This window comes from Zootoca vivipara, chromosome 1 (assembly GCF_965207765.1).
Source record: "Zootoca vivipara chromosome 1, rZooViv2.hap1.1, whole genome shotgun sequence".
In the NCBI taxonomy this organism is placed as follows: Eukaryota; Metazoa; Chordata; class Lepidosauria; order Squamata; family Lacertidae; genus Zootoca; species Zootoca vivipara.
In genome coordinates this window covers 85624641-85641777 of record NC_142582.1, presented here as the reverse complement: position 1 = coordinate 85641777, position 17137 = coordinate 85624641, and the positions used below count along the sequence as shown (strand labels likewise).

Genomic DNA, 17137 nt, shown 5'->3' with positions numbered 1-17137 from the left:
CCAAAGAGGTTGATGTGGAAAGATAAAGTGTGAGCGACTCCAAGTGTGAAGGGGGAGTTTTCTCTGTTCCCAGTTTGCACAAGGAATGGAAACAGGACATGAGGAAGTGCAGTTGTAAATGGTTGAGGGTAGAACAAACACATAAGTCTTCTGCATAATGGTATTCGTATTTTCTTTGTAAAAGGTTTAGTTAGATTAAATCTTAAAGATGATTGGCTTTACCCATGTGATCATACAGTTGTGTAATTGTTTTAAAAATTAAAAACATCAGTGTTTGAAACAAATTAAGCCTAGGTGTTCCACCCATTCAGAGCACCATCACCCCTGGTGCCAGTCATACAGAAAGAAAGAAAAACCACATCACTCTCAGATTGCACTCAGAATGGATTATGAAAGTTAATCAAATGTATGCACATTAACTTTATGTAAACTTGATTTATTACACTGGTGAGCAAAGCAATTCCTCAAGAAAATTCCCCTGAGAACTCTCTCTGTTAACTTTCCTTAGTAAGGAAAGTTTCTTTCCTTGCGATTGATTAAAAATATCTGTCTTGGTAAGCAGCTGTTGTCTTGGGTCAGCAGTCTGGAAGTTGTTCTCAATAAAGTAAAATTTGTAATGAGAACTCCCTAGTTTCATATTATGCCTTGTTAGTTTGTAGTATTTGATGAGACCAGCTTTCATAAATCCAGTTGATAGTGTGCTTGACCTGAAAATATATTCAGATCCAACCTCGGTGGTGTATTTGCTATGTGATTTGGGTTAGGTAACTTACCGTGTTTCTCCAAAAATAAGACACCACCTTATATTTATTTTTCCTCAAAAAAACACACGGTGGCTTATTTTCAGGGGATGTCTTTTTTTTTTTTAAATTAAGTACCGGTATGGTACAGTTAACCTACAAGGTTAAACTGCCTATCACTATGGCTTATTTTTGGGGTATGGCTTATTTTCGGAGAAACACGGTAATTCTGCCTATGACATAATTCATATGGTGAGTTCTATGATGACAGGAAGTGATTTAGCAGCAGTAAACGTTTGTGCTCTATCTTGCTCAAAGATTTTTTTTAAAAAAGCTGAAACTGTCTTGACTGGAAAATACTTTTATTCTAAATACTACAAAATACATTTGAAAATGAAATTGCCACAAATCAATTCTTACGAAGAGTTATTTAAAAATGCTTGACAAGAGTATCCATGTAGTGAAATGAACATGAATCAGGTGTTCAGTGAACCATAGCTAATAAGAGAGTGACTTGCTGTTTGTTAAATCTCCAACCACGCAAAGTTTTTCTTGTAAGACTTCACAGGCCATCTACTATGTGTTAGATTTGGCATGAAAATGCTGGACCTGAGCCCATCATTCTGCAACCTGAGGAAGATCTGTCTTGAATGTGCTGCAATTACAGTGGTCTCTCTGGAGAATCTGATGATGATAATAGTAATGCTATTTTGGTGGGGATGGAATGTTAACAATTACAGAGAGAGATACCAATTTGTATTGACCTCTTGGAAACTTCTGACGGGTTCCTTGAAATATATATTCACTATCTAGATTTCCATGAGGACAGCCTTGCAAGGAGTGGATGGCACTTGTGTAGATTTTTGGCACTTGTGATCTGGTGTCTCTCGGTGACTCATTCCCCTGCACTGAGACAGTAAAAGCCATGAAGGTTGTACCAGAGAAGAATGCTGTTCGAATCCTTTGGGGCCGAGAACGGGGCACACAAGCTTTGGGAGCACAGCGTCTTCTGCAGGAGTTGGTAGAAGACAAAACCCGTTGGATGAAATGGGAGGGCAAGGTAAAGCTCTTTATGATGCACTCACAAGTCAATTGAACTTAGGAAGCTGCCTCGCACAAAATTAGAACATTGGTTCATCTAGCTCAGCATTGTCTACACTGAGAATACTTAAGGGTTCCCTATGTGGATCTTACTCAGTCCTACCTGGACATGCAGTGATCTGGGATAGTTAGGCATACCAAGCAAGTTCTTAACCATGGAGCTTCAGGCTGTGTATGACACTTCTGCCTGTGGGTAATTTGAGTTATATACACTTCTTAGGTTTCTGAATTTGAATTAAATATTTTTATCTGGTATGTGCCAGATTCTGAATAAATGGATAGAACCTTTTAAATTTTTTATAACTCTTCAATGCTCTTGGAACATTTGTACAGAAGTATCATTTCTTCTGCCAGATTTCAATAGAGGGAGGGGTACTGGTATACTTCACTGATACTTTGAGCTCAGAAAATGTTTTGTGCTCTTGACTTTCAGAAGGTTGAGCTGCCAGACAGTCCACGCTCCACCTTTCTGCTGGCATTCAGTCCAGACAGGTACACATCTATGTATATATTTTCTGTTCTCTTTTTATTTATTTTCTGTTCCCTTTTAATTATTCTATCTGTTAGGAAGATATGTGAAGAGAAATGTTCCTCAGCATACCAGTGAGAGCTTCCAAAGAGTCTTCCAGCTTCACTATACCAAGTGCTGCTCACTCTTTTGATTATTTGAAACTACTTGTGTACATGGAATACTCTTTTTGAACTGTGATAATGACAGAATGTAGACTTGCAAAGAACTTGGTAGCAGGAGATGTTCATATAAACTGGTTAAATGCTTGTTGTGTTGGTTGGTTCAGGGACCCTACAGGGAAGATGCTAAGACCTTGAGAGCCCTGTGCAGGTTTTTTCTCCTACTGTGGTAGTATCAATTTTCCTTTAGTGAATACAGCTTTTGCTCCTCCACCCTCTCAAATGTCATTGTAGGCTTTTTGCTTTTTGTTTCATAGAACAGTATGCAAGGCAGAGCCAAAGAAAACTTATTCCATCCCTGTTTGCATAATTGGTCACACCAGAGCAGGGGTAATCACCATGGTGTCCTTGAGGTTGTTCCTAATATCCCTGACTATCAGCTATGCTGGTTGAGACTAATGGTAGTTTGGAGTCCAGGAACATTTGGAGAGCATTACATTGATTACCCTTTTTCTAGAGTGTGACAGACGAGAACCAGGAATTGGCTTTCATATACAAGAGAGCTTAGGGCCTGGCCACTGTCCAAATGTACCACAAGCAAGATTGTTGCAGTGTATGTCAGAAAGAAGTGATGTTTGAAATTTTTGAGTGACTCACCCTATAGGAATGGTATGGTATAGATATTAAGGTAGAAAGCACAATTTGGAGAACCTATCATTTTATGAGCATTTGAACAGTTAAAAAATAAAGCTAAGTTTACCACTCTGCTATTCTTGAATAATGTTTAAGTCTTTTTGGAGTATTTACTATATTAGAATGACAAAAATGTACTTTAATTAATAACTGGTAACTATTCTCTTACCTGTTAATCTTGGAAATATAATTATTAACTTTTATCTTACGTAAGCTTTCTAAAACTCAAGGATGTGTGCTGTGAGGCTGGTTAGATTGAAGTACCATTGACTTATTTTTAGAAAGTTGGTCTTGGAGCTGTGATGTCTTAGTGGTTTGGGTGTTGGGCTTGACAGCCAATGAGGCATATCTGTACAGGTTCATATTTTTCTCTTCTGTTTCTGCATCCAAAAATACTTGCTAAACAACCTTCTCTTCCCACCCTCCCTCCCCTTCTTTTATGTTGCTTTTTAATTTCCCCAGGACCCTTATGGCTTCTACTCATGTGAATCACAATATTTACATCACTGAGGTGAAAACGGGCAAATGTGTTCACTCTCTAGTTGGGCATCGTCGCACACCATGGTGTGTAACCTTTCATCCTACCATTCCAGGGCTTATTGCTTCAGGGTGCCTTGATGGAGAGGTTAGAATCTGGGATTTGCACGTAAGTTCCTTTTAATGCTCTTTACCTCATTCTATGCCAGGCTAATCCATGCATTGCCACACTGGTGTGGGACCTTCTTCACTGTAGCATTTTCTCATACTACTCTGGTAATAGGGATAAACCCAAATATATGGTCCCATCCCTTCAAATATCACCTGTTTACCTTACTGTTACGGATTTGTTTTATTTTCTGATCATGAAATGCCAACTCTGCCAGTTGAGAGCCTTATTGGCAAGCTGTAGCAGATATCTTTGCTAGTTAATGATAAAGCCTTTGGATGACCTATGACATTTCAGTGAAAGATTACTGTAGGTTTCGAGAATTTAAAAATGCTTTCTCTATGTAGTACTGTAATGTGTCATGACCTTTATCCATACTAATGTTGAAGGGCTGAAATGTTTCTACATAATCAAATTCTTTTAATTACTCTGGAATATTCAGTGAGTCTCAGACAGCCTATACAAACAGTATATAATGATTTTCCTATAATTAGTGAGGCAAAGGTCTTTAAAATTTGGCTATGCAGTTGGGGGTGATATAAAATGGAAGCACATGCGATGATGCTTGTGATATAAATCTAGGTCACCATATAGTCTATATGGGATCCTATTTCGAATTACTGTGTTTCAATACCATTGACCATAGATTGGTTTGCTCCCAGGGTGGAAGTGAGAGCTGGTTTACAGATAGCAACAATGCCATAGCATCTTTGGCTTTCCATCCAACGGCCCAGCTCCTGCTAATTGCAACAGCCAATGAGATCCACTTCTGGGACTGGAGTCGCCGAGAGCCTTTTGCAGTTGTGAAAACAGCCAGTGAAATGGAGAGAGTCCGGTGAGTAATCCTTCTGCATGAGAGGAAGATAAGAGGGAACAATCTTTAGGAGAAATCCTCAAGGTAATTGCTTGGGGCATAGTTTTAGCCAGAAATGGGAAAAAAAACCAAAACCCTATGACACAGGAGACAGCTTGGAAAACTCTTAATTGCACTCCAGGGTTCACTAGTAAACCAGAAGATGAAAGTATGGTCTTGAAGGCACACAGTGTGGTTTAACTGCTCAAGTCAAGTAGGCCTGGCCCTATAGACTCCTGAGATCATATTTATTTATCTGTTTACTATGTTTCTAATTCTAAGAAGTAGCATTAAAATAATAAGCTCAAAACAGATAATTGGAACTGGAATTGGACTAGGAGTCAGTGAAGATGATGAAGTCCTTGTGTAATATAATCCTAGTTAGTACTCTTTCAGCCATACAATCATACCTCGGGTTGAGTACGCTGCGGGTTGCGTGCTTTCGAGTTAAGAACCATGTGGCCCCGGAAGTGTTTACTTCCGGGTTCCACCGCGCGCGCATGTGCAGAAGCGTTCTGCACGCTTCGTGCATGCACAGAAGTGTTCTGCGCGCTTTGCACGTGCTTGGAATCACTGTTCAGGCTGCATACTTTTCGGGGTGCGAACGGCACCCCGAAACGGATTGAGCCCGCAACCCGAGGTACCACTGTATTCTGTACCAATGGCAGTTTCCAGCAAGCCTTCAAAGGCAGCACCACATATAATGTATTACAATAATCTATAAGGAAAATTATACAGTATAAGCTAACTCTGATGTTACAGGACAAGTATTAGAGTATTCTGCTGCTGTGATTTGATATGGTTTTAATTGATAGTTTTATTCTGTTAATGTATTCTAAACGTATTTTGTGTTTTTAGCTGCCATGTGCTCTTGTTATAGGAAGGCTTGGGGTATACACATGATGGACAAAAGCAAATATTTTTCCAGACAAATAGTGGGACAAACTTGTGGGGTTAATTACACCCAATTTGGCGTATTTATAAAACCTGCCATAGAATATCCCTGGTAGTTGCTGTTACCAATGCATTTATTATGGAGCAGCAAGAGACTAGTTATCCAGAGTTTTACTTGAGCAGAGAAATCTGTCATTTTTTACAGTCTCACCTGTTACAGTTTTTCATTGTGTAGGTACATTTTTCATACAACTACAGTATAGCATTTCATTTGTTACCAGACAATTCGGCAGTAATATGGGATTCATTGAACGTTTTACTTAGAATCATGTAGGACAGAGATTGTGGTACTTATTGTTAGAATGTATACCAGAGCATGAATAATCTGTTTAAAATCCAGACATAGGAAGACATTTTCCAGTTGTTACTACTATTTCAGGATCTCTTGGTAGTCAGAGCTAGCTTAGCCCAACTTTTATATCTCAGGCAGACAGTGTCAGATTGCATTGTGTGACTTGGTCATGCAGCCTATAAAGTTAACAGAAAATAACTGTAGATGACTAGAAGCAGCTCTGTACTGTTAGAGAGTGGGGGGTTATGAGGGAGTGCAAAATGATGCAGACAGGTAGACATGTGGTTGCTCTTTTGGAGGCTGCTACTATGGGTTGTCTTAACAAAGGACAAGTTCTAGGCAATCTAAGTAAGGTTAATGCTAGATTTCCCCACTGTAGTTTCTTGTTAACTATAAAGCATAGTGGTGCTTGGCCTTTGTTGAGCAGGAAGAAAAAATAGATTAATGACTCATTAGAGGAAGAGAAGCTAATTGTCATATCTGTTTTGAAGTTTTGGTAGTGAGAAATTGCAGTTAGGAGTAAAAGGTAGCCATGAAGTAAGTAAGTAAGTAAGTAAGTAAGTAAGTAAGTAAGTAAGTAAGTAATTTGTTTATTTATTTATTTATTTACTTAAATGTGTATACCTATCCATAGACCTTAGAATGGTCCTGGAAAGCGAATGGAAGGTTAATTCTTTGCTAATATACTCAACACTATTTACAGGAAACATGAGCTTATAATGACAATATATTGGGCTAAAGTGCTGTATCTACCATGCGTAAGACTTAAATAATTAAGCTAAAGCACCATAAAGCAAGTTTATATCTTGGGAAGTAAAATTTTCTTTTCTTGAAATTTTGTAGTATGTATAACACTTCATTCTGGAGGTACTTCTTTTTTGGACTTGGAAGAGTTTACTCTTAAATTGGAATTCATGAACAAGAATTTAACAAAGCAATGTGCAGAGATCTTGCTGTTTGGGCCTTGGGATACGGTGCTCAGATTCCTGTTTTCTTAGCCTTCTCTTCAGATTTCTTGCTCAGATATGGAGATATAAAACCAGTCAGTTGTTTTCTTTTCTTTCTAAAAACAATATACCGTGAAGTCTGAAACATGGCAAGCTCACATGCTTCTGTGGCCATTCAGCTTCCTCAATCTACCATGCAGTCTTCTTCCTTAGCAGTTCCTGTTATTTGAATGTTCATTTTACTAAATTGTGTACAGTGCTTTCTCATTCACATGCATGGCAGTGTTTAGCCATTGTGGGATTTGGGTACACTTCAGGGATGGATGGACATCTCCCACTCCCTGTTATTTGTGAATCTGAAACTTGGTGTTTCTTTACATTGTGGCACGCTACAGAAATGCAAGAAGTCCTTCTCGATAGAACTATTTGATGGAACAGCTTGTTCTGTTAAAATTAAACCTTTCTTCTTTGTTTCAGACTAGTTCGGTTCGATCCTCTTGGGCATTATTTACTCACAGCAATTGTTAACCCTTCCAATCAACAGGTAACTGTTTTATTCAGTTATTACGCATATAACTGGTGTTTCCTGGGTTAGAGTTCTGTGTCTTATTAAATAGACAGTGGGTATTTGCTGTTTTTAAACTGACTGAATATGAATGGTCTAGGTGTATTCGATGTAGAAGGTTAATTTGAAATATGTATGTATCTGGTGACAACTGAATAGAAAACCATGTGGTAATTTGGTCTCAGCTTCCTAAGGAAAGAAAAAAGGCTGGGATATAGTACAACAGAATAAATGCTTATTCATACCCAAAGTTCAGAAAGTTTCAAGAATACTTGGCCTTGCTGTGCTGCTGATTGCTTTGCTGTTGTAGCTATCCATACTGGTCAGCCCAAAGCCTCCTTGTCTGTGATGAAGTTTATGAGCTGCATTAGCGCTTCACTCCTGTGAACTGTGTAAGACTAATATGGTGCCCTCTCCCTTGACAATCTTCTGCTTTCTCTCTCAGGTCTTAAAATAGTACCTATTGCTTGTTCAGAGAGAATCTGGAAGGGGGTACCTTATGGTACTGATGTCTGACTAGGTCATATTGCCCAAGGTCATGTCCTATACATATAACTTGTGACATCATATTCCTTGAGGCGATCAATTTAACTCTTTCAACTACTTCCCCCTTCAGGCAGATCTCAAGCAGCTTCTTGGCTTCTGTTTGGTTCAGTTTGCAATAAAAGCAGGGTTGTGTGTGTTTTTTTTTTTTAAAAATCATATAGACTGTATTGGAGTGTGGTGTCTCCCAGGCTCATGAGCTGATAACCTGGCTCTTGTAGCTGCCAACAGCACCCCCACCAATTTTGGTGGCAGCTTTTTTTTTAAAAAAGAAAAAAATAGGCGTAGCTCTGAGGTGGGCAGATCCAGTCCCTGAATGGGGATATAAATCATTTTTTCCCTGATCATCAACTTGATCATTGGAGCAGAGACAGGATATCCTCAGCTGATCTGCACAGAGCAATTGAGGAAGGAGAGATCTCTCTCTCTCTCTCTGTGTGTGTATGTATGTATGTATGTATGTATGTATGTACACACATGTGCATATACACTACAGGTATATGGTTTCAGGAGGGTTGACTGAGGGTGAATGTGACCCTCAGGCCAAAAAAGGCTAGCTTCTCTTTGTATAAAATGAAGTTGTGGTCCACCTTTGGCAGAATTGCCATTGTTGGAGTTAACTGTAACAACATGAGTTACTTTTGTGTTTCTTTCCTGGACCTGAATAGTTAAAAATAATAGTAATAGTGTCCCTCAGTAACTTTGTCCTGCCCAAGGGCAGAGTCTCTGCTTTGCTTGTGGCAAAGTGCATCCTGTTTTCGCATCATCTTATTTTGATACAGGGTAATTGATCACTTGCACTTTCTTCTGCAGAATGACGAAGAGGTGGAAATACCTGTGGATAGTACTGAAATGCCACACTATCGTCAGCGTTCCATCCTCCAATCTCAGCCTGTGAGACGCACACCACTCCTTCATAACTTCCTGCATATGCTGTCCTCACGTTCTTCTGGTATCCAGGTGGGAGAGCAAAACGCCATGCAAGACTCGGCTACTCCCTCCCCTCCTCCTCCTCTCCCTCCTCCTCCACCACCACCACCTCCACCTCCACCACCACCACCTCCAGCTAGTGAAGCCTCTAGAGCATCTGCCTATAATGGCCTCAGTGAGCCTGTCAATTTCCCCTCAGTAAAATGTTGCCAACATCTGGGGGTGCTGTGCCTTTGCAGGCGATGTTCTAGTGCAAGACTTCCTTCTCTTTTTCCGTCCCAGGACAACACCCCTTCCACATCCTCTGGGTCCACTGGCACTTCCTTTTCTTCTGTGCAAATGGAGCCTTACCAGCCCCAGGAGCAGGCAACTACAGCACAGCAGGAGCAGGGACTCCTTAACCGACCATCTGCTTTCAGCACTGTACAAAGCAGTACTGCGGGCAACACCCTGCGCAACCTTAGCCTCGGCCCCACTCGTAGATCCCTTAGTGGGCCTTTGTCTGGCCACTCGTCCAGATTTCACCAGTCTACAAGAGAGATGGCCTCTGGGTTGGAGGGTTCTGAGTGGACTCGAACAGTGTTGAATATGGGCCCTCGCTCTGAGTTGGAAGGTATGCCTCCTCCTAGAACCAGTGCCTCTTCAGTGAGCTTGTTGTCGGTACTGAGACAGCAGGAAGGAAGCTCCCAGTCCTCTGTATATACTTCAGCTACAGAAGGGAGGGGTTTTCCAGCTCCTAGTGCTGAAGCTGAAAGCACTAGCAATGCTGGTCCAAGCAATCCAACCAGCATTCGCAATGAGTTTCAGTGTGACTTGAGGCGGTTCTTCTTGGAATATGATAGGCTTCAGGAGCTAGATCAGGGGATAGGTGGTGAACCCAGTCAGTCACATCAAGCCCAGGAGATGCTTAATAACAACATCGAGCCTGATAGACCTGGTCCTTCTCATCAACAGACCCCACATAGCAGTGAAAACAATTCCAATTTGTCACGGGGGCACCTGAACCGCTGTCGAGCCTGTCACAACCTGCTGACTTTTAACAATGACACACTTCGCTGGGAAAGAAGTACACCTAGATATGCACCAGGGCAGGTCCAAAGCACATTTGAAGGTGTGCCATCCAGCAGTAGCCAGCTACCACCTTCCGAGAGAATGGAAAGTAGAACTTCTCCCTCTAGCAGACTACCACCGGGAAGATCTTCAAATCCGCCAGAGGAAAGGACCGTGGGAGTGGTCTTTAACCAGGAGACGGGGCACTGGGAAAGAGTTTACAGCCAATCTGCTTCAAATAGACCTGGGAATGTATCACAGGACGCCTTAAACCAGGAAATGCCTGAGGAAAGTTCAGAGGAGGATTCACTTAGGAGGTAAGATTGCTAGACCGTTCTAATTCCTCCTCAGTCTTTCTGAAGCTGTACCATTGAAGTGTGAACTATTGAAGATCTGGAGGTACTCATTTCTGATGCTGTCATGAATCTGGCGAGGAGCAATACTGGATTCAGGTATCAGTTGCTGGCTGCAGTGGGGCTCCTATCTAAAGCATAGAGGAGAGAACTACCGGTATAATTTCTAGCTGAAAGTAACTATTCCCCCCAAATCTCATTCTTATGTTGTTGAGGCATTGCTTAGAGTATCTAACTGTAGCACTTGTTAACAATGGCAACAAATGCAGTACACTAGGCTTTTCATATATTCCCTGTTGTTAAGAATAGGGAAAACTTGATTTTTTTTCATAAAGATGGGATGAGCAGCTCCTTACTTTTCAGGAATAATTCTGAATCTAAGGTGGTTCAACTACTTATTATTACATCTGCATGTGACAATTATTTCTCCCATTGTGAGAAATAATACCAATTCTTACGTCACCCTGTTCTTGAATTGTATGTCTGCCAATGACTTGTAGGTGGTTGAGTTAATGTCTGAAACATTTCTTCCTGGTATTGGATCATGTCTGATCACCATAAAAGAAAACAAGCAGGAATGCTGATGGTATATTTTGAGGGAATTATATCCCTTTCCTTTATTGCTTCAGGAAATCTGCTCCTGAATTGATTTGAGAATAACATTTCTCTTTGCTGCATGATGAATATTGGTGATGACAGAATAACTCCTATTTTAAAATCCCTGCCTCTATTCCCCCACTTCCCTGCGTGTTCTTCTCCTAAGTTTACCTAACACTCATCTTGTCAGGCACCCGTTGTTCATGAATGACTAATCTTACCTTGAATGCCTTTGAAATTGGCAGTTGTCCTCTTCATACCTATACAAGCCCTCACCCATCAAATGGCATGCAGGTATTGCATCAGTTCAAACCATTTTGCAGCAACAAAGGGGCTTTCACCTTAGGCTGAACTAGTGATGTTCTTTGAACGGCAAGGAACAATGATTACCACATGCAGGAGGCCCTTCAGCATTTGCTGTGTGTAACAGGCCTGGAAGTGATCTGCAGACCCTCTTACCTAGAGGACTAAACTAGAAAGACCAGAAGAGGCAGTCAGTGCTTTCTTTCTTTTTCCAAACTTTTATTAGGCATTACAGATATAGTTCATCTTAAAACATTCATGTGCAATATATATATATATATATATATATATATATATATATATATATATATATACACACACACACACACACACACACACACACACACACACACACACACACAAAGAAAAAGCCATATAAGATACATAGTAACAGGGTAAAGGTAAAGGGACCCCTGACCATTAGGTCCAGTCGTGACCGACTCTGGGGTTGCGCGCTCATCTCGCATTATTGGCCGAGGGAGCCGGCGTATAGCTTCCAGGTCATGTGGCCAGCATGACAAAGCCGCTTCTGGCAAACCAGAGCAGCACATGGAAACGCCGTTTACCTTCCCGCTGTAGCGGTTCCTATTTATCTACTTGCATTTTGACGTGCTTTCGAACTGCTAGGTTGGCAGGAGCTGGGACCAAGCAACGGGAGCTCACCCCGTCACAGGGATTCGAACCGCCGACCTTCTGATCAGCAAGCCCTAGGCTCATTGGTTTAACCACAGCGCCACCTGGGTCCCTTAGTAACAGGGACAAGGGGGCTAAGTGAAAGGGTGCCTGTGTCTGTGCATGAACAAACCTAGGAAAGCTGTGGAGAGTATCTGTGGGGCCATGGAATTGGATTATTCCTGACTATTCATAGAAATGCTTGGAAGACTTAAAAGCCTCCAAGGCAGTCTTTGCCAACCTGGTGTGCTGGCTGGTGCTGATGGGAGTTGCAGTGCAAAACATCTAGAGAGCTTCAGGTTGGCTCCCTTTTCTCTAGTGCAGTTATAGTTTAGAAGACAAGCTGTTTCTTTCTTAGGGAATGGTCGCTGTGACCTATTTGGACTTCTCTTTCTTCGTTGTTTATGATCCAGCTGATTGAATATTTGGGGTGACTTAACTGTCATAGATGCTTATGTTCCTGCCATCCCCTCTGAGGTGCTGGCAGCTGTGACTGACGTTTTATCTCTCTGACCAGATGCTTCTTGCTATGGTAAATGAATTTATAGTATGCAGCCTAGTGCTCAGGCTTGTTTTTGGTATTAAGTCCTTAAGAATTCTAGTAGCACAAAGCTTCAGTAGCTTTTCACTGTGCAAAACACTATTTCACATTCTCTTCACTTCTGACTCTCTGATGAATATTTTCCTTTCTTCAGTATGAAGCAGGAGCTGGTGCCTCAGTTACTCTTACTGTTACTAGTGTGAGTCCTTTTCCAGGAGTATTTAAATCTAGAAATGTATGTGAAGGGGCAATTGCATGGTACCTTTACTTGGCAAAGAGGGAGGGTAGTGATCAGATGGGCAGGACTCGGGGAGTAGGCCACTTTTCTCTTTCAGACATCAACGGCAACAGTGTTAAGTAGAAACTATGGTAAAACTCTTTGTGCAACTGGAGGTAAAAGTGAATGAGGCCAAATGCTGTGACAGGATACTATTGTGAACAGGGTTCGAAATTAGCAGGATGCCAGGCATATATTGCGCCTAAAGATTCTCCATTTGTGAGCACCATAAAAAGTCTGGGTGCAATTTTTTGCACCTAGCTGACACTCAAGGATTACTGAAATGTATGTTCTTTGAAACCTTGAAGTATATGCCAAGCATATACAATATGTTAAGGAGTTTCATAATAAAGAGTAGAGTGTTTTGAGAACTGAAGCATGGTACCAATATTTTTATTGTAAACACCAAATTAAACATGTATTAACAATTTCTGCTAAAAATGTGATATTAACAATGTGTCACTTAAGTGAATTGCGTATTAGTTCATGTTTATCAAAATAATAAATAAAAAGTGCTTCCAACCCCCCCCCCCCATGGCAACTAGACATTTTGGCTCCTAACTTTTTTATCCCAGTTTCTAACACTGATTGTGTGAAGGGATGTATGGGAGTGAAGCTGTTCTGTAGAGTTATACCTAGTAACAGAGTTCTGTGGTTCATAATTAGCACATTGAACATGGCTAGGAAAGCAATAGAAAGCCAGTGAGAAGGCTGAAACCAGATTGTTAATGTGCCCCCACTCACCCCAGGTCTAGTTTCTGAGCAGCATTCCAGGGCAGTTCCCATTATAGACCAATACTTGAAATCTTGAGGTAATGTTGTTGATCTAAATAATTGCTGAAATGTCAAAGTGGGAATAAGGCACTGCAGTCCTGTATCAATTCATAAAAATCAAAAGTGTGTGTACTATACTGCAACCTTCTTTTGCTGTCAGCTAGAAATCCAGGATATGGGAGTTCTCCCAGACTGAGAGTTTATGAAGGGCTAAAGGAAACCAGAGTCTACTGTTGGTGAACTGAACCAGCTCTCAGCAGCAGCAGCCTCTAAATATCAAAACTGCTAAAACAAGGTCAGATATGAAGGGGAGAGCGGTAGTGGCACCCGCCCTGTGGAACGCCATCCCACCAGATGTCAAAGAGAAGAACAACTACCAGACTTTTAGAAGACATCTGAAGGCAGCCTGGTTTAGGGAAGCTTTTAATGATTGATAGACTATTTTATTTTAATATTTTGTTGAAAGCCACACAGAGTGGCTGGGGAAACCCAGACAGTTGGCGGGGTATAAATAATAAATTATTATTATTATTATTATTATTATTATTATTATTATTATTATTATTATACTGTTGTCACCTTACTCTAGATTACTATTGTATTTCACCCTGCGGTGTCACACACATTTTGAGCAGCAGAGAACATAAAGAAAGGTGCAGAACTCCCAAGGAAAGTCATGTGACTGTGATGATGTACTAGAGGTGAGGGATCAGCAAATAAATTATGGTATTAAATAGTGTCTGTTGCTAGTTCATCCAGCAGATGTCACACTTAGCAATGCAGCTGTTGAATTGGTAACTGAAAGCCTTAAAAGAAGGTTGAAAGATGAAGACAGGTTGTGCTTGCTACCTGTGTGTGGGCTTCGTTTCCTTGACCTCATTAATCTGTTCAAGAAGTTCCTCATTTGTGAAGTGTGCCTGCACCGGGTGAATGGAGCTAATGATGACTAAATGAAGGCTGTCCCTCTCTGAATCACGTTTCACAGATTGGCCATGTGTGAAAAGAGAGTTCTGATTTTTGACTGCTCTGGGCTAATTATCTTAAGCTAATAACATAGGCCTTAATAAGTACAGTATCTAATTGGTTTTCTTGATCTTATCCTTGGTCTCATTTTATTAATCAAAGAAAATAAGCGAGAACCCCAGTAAAAAGAGCACAAGCCCCTTCCAGACAGTTTTTCTCGGAAAAGACAGGATAGGCTGCTTAGCATGACTTGGCACGGACACTGTGCTCTAGCCATGGGACTTTGGTCTCCAGGTAATGCATAATGCAATATTTTGTGGATGTGTACACTGTAAGGTGGAATAAGGCCATATGTCTGCTTCAAAGCAACAAGGGATATGAAGACTTAATTTTCTCCAGTGATCTTTTGATTGGTGCTGTTTGAAGGACAGGACCTCTTGTTTACAGATGCTTTCACCATCTGCCTGTCTGTCTCTCCGTTGGACCCCAGGGTGACTGAATTTTGGAAATACTGCTGTGTCAGTGCGCAAGCTACTTCATTAAGTATGCTGGTGAATGAGAGGAAAATCACTAAGCGAGACACAAAGTTGGTACTTTGATCATCTGGTAGCCTTTTGCAGTGTTTTTATATTTTGTTTTTCTATGCATGTTTACTTGGAAGTAAGTCTTGCTGACTTTGGGACATCCCTGAGTAAGTGTGGCTAGGATTGCATCTTAATTTTTGTCAAATAATGAGATAAAGCCTGTAACTATTTTCCATGTTGTGAGATAACACAGTTTGTAACATTACATTTCTTGAAAGTGTTGAGCTAGCAGATTGTGACTGCCTACCCTCCTTGTCAGTTAATTTTTGTTTTAATTGTAGGTTCATTTAACACGAAACAGTAATGTTTGGTTCACACTTGCAATGCAATCTGCTATAATTTGTAGATGCAGATTTCTTCATTTGCTAATCAATACTGCCAAGATTCCTTTTTTTTTTTTGCAACTCATTCAACTCTAATCTAAGGTGAACATTATGATTTCCAGGTTGTTCTTTTTTGTTGGCTAAGATTGTCCAAGCTGGAGAAAAATTATCTCCTTCCCACTCCTGCTAACTTTTTTTTATCTGAATAACAGAGGCTGAGAACTGGATGTCAGGTAGAAGGGTGAAAATGATGAGTAATTTCATTGGGAAAGGGCATCCATGTGATGGGGAACTGCAAGAGAAAAATAAATACAGGTGGTAATAGAAGATAATGAAGGAAGGGTTTTTGTGCTTTGCAAATATTGGGGTTCCTGTAGGCATGCTAATACCTCCCTGTTGCGTGTCCATGGCATAATTTTGACTACATGAGGACTGGCACTTGGATAATTAAGTTTGCCAGTAGCATATATGATGTTCTGCTACTCTAGCATATTGGAACTGATGGAGCAAAAGGTTCAAGTAGCAATATAAGGAGGAATGAGAGGAGGAGCAAGATCATAGAGACAACCCATATAATCTTTCCTGGGTATTGAGTTCAGCTGAATCACCTCATTAACTATGGATAACTTTAATTGAGGGACTATTTTTTTAAAAAAGAAGGTGGTGCCTCTCACACAATGTCTGCACGGGGGAGGCAGTCAAACCCCAAATTAGGAAGGAGTGCACATACATTTGAAATTTGCCAGGCACTAGGCGAATTTGCACCTGGCTGTTGGCCTCTTGCAACCAAGTGCAGATGCCTGGCTGCCAGGATGGTGCCTGACATCTCTACCATCTGGAGGTGCATGTCTGGAGATCCTTAGATCTTGCCTGTTTTTGCACACTAACAACACATCCTTTAGCATTCTATCCACAATATTTTATCTGCACAATGTGAACAAATTTCAGGAACCAAAAACTCGCATTGAAAAATATGGCTTTTAAGCTGTCAGGCCCCAAAATGGCACCTAGACATTTCATTTTGGCGACTGTAACCCTGATTATATATCTAAGTTTCTAACACTGTACACATAGTTGGAACAGAAGCTTACGAATCTTACAACACCCTACCCCAGATATCTCTTCCCACCAGTGCTAAAGAGAGCTGTCAAAAGCTTGAGGTTCATTCCCCCCTCCAACTTGTTCCAAAACATCTTAAGTTCCTTTCTGGAACAATCGTGATCCTTGCAGGCTGGTATTTTTTGCAAAAATCCTACCACTTAGCAAGTGGTAGGTAGTCCACTGAAAATTAGGAACATATGAAGTTGCCTTCCACCAAGTCAGACCACTGGTCCGTCTAGTTCAGTATTGTTCACATTGGTTGGCAGTGGCTTTTTAGAGTTTTGAACAGGATATTACTACCCCTATCTGGAGATGCCAGGGATTAAACTAGAACCTTCTGCATGCAGAACAGATATTCTACCATTTAGTCATGGCATTAGCCGTGCAATTAGACATGGAGCACTAGCCTGACTTCTGCCCACCACCAATTTGAGATTGTCAGTTGCTGGAGCAGAGCGCAAGATTTCAGATCTTTCTTTTTATGAAAGAGAAGTAACCAGCTTATAACTTGGCCTGGCATCAGATGAGATGAGCCAGACAATTCTCAAGCCAAGCTGCTGGCATTGCTACTGTTCCTGCTAAGATAGGGAAAAGTAAATATTTATATTCAGATGTTTTAATACGTTTATCTCTGCCTGCAGCAATTGTTTATTGATGTTTCTTTTTATGCTAAATGATGTTCATGTGGCTTTCATTGAAGAAGGT

General features: G+C 40.9%; 1 protein-coding gene across 3 annotated transcripts in view; it reads left to right on the top strand.

Moving 5' to 3' along the window:
• AMBRA1 (autophagy and beclin 1 regulator 1) overlaps positions 1-17137 on the top strand; it is a 147748-nt gene that overhangs the window by 10715 nt on the left and 119896 nt on the right. For 2 of the 3 annotated variants that reach the window (XM_035115335.3, XM_035115345.3), the window contains exons 3-8: positions 1554-1800; positions 2275-2333; positions 3627-3810; positions 4473-4645; positions 7334-7400; positions 8778-10261. In XM_035115335.3, coding sequence (XP_034971226.2) covers positions 1666-1800; positions 2275-2333; positions 3627-3810; positions 4473-4645; positions 7334-7400; positions 8778-10261 — 2102 coding nt within the window. In that variant the 5' untranslated portion in view covers positions 1554-1665. The remainder of the gene's footprint in view (positions 1-1553; positions 1801-2274; positions 2334-3626; positions 3811-4472; positions 4646-7333; positions 7401-8777; positions 10262-17137) is intronic. The other variant, XM_088653921.1, reaches the window with a different exon arrangement.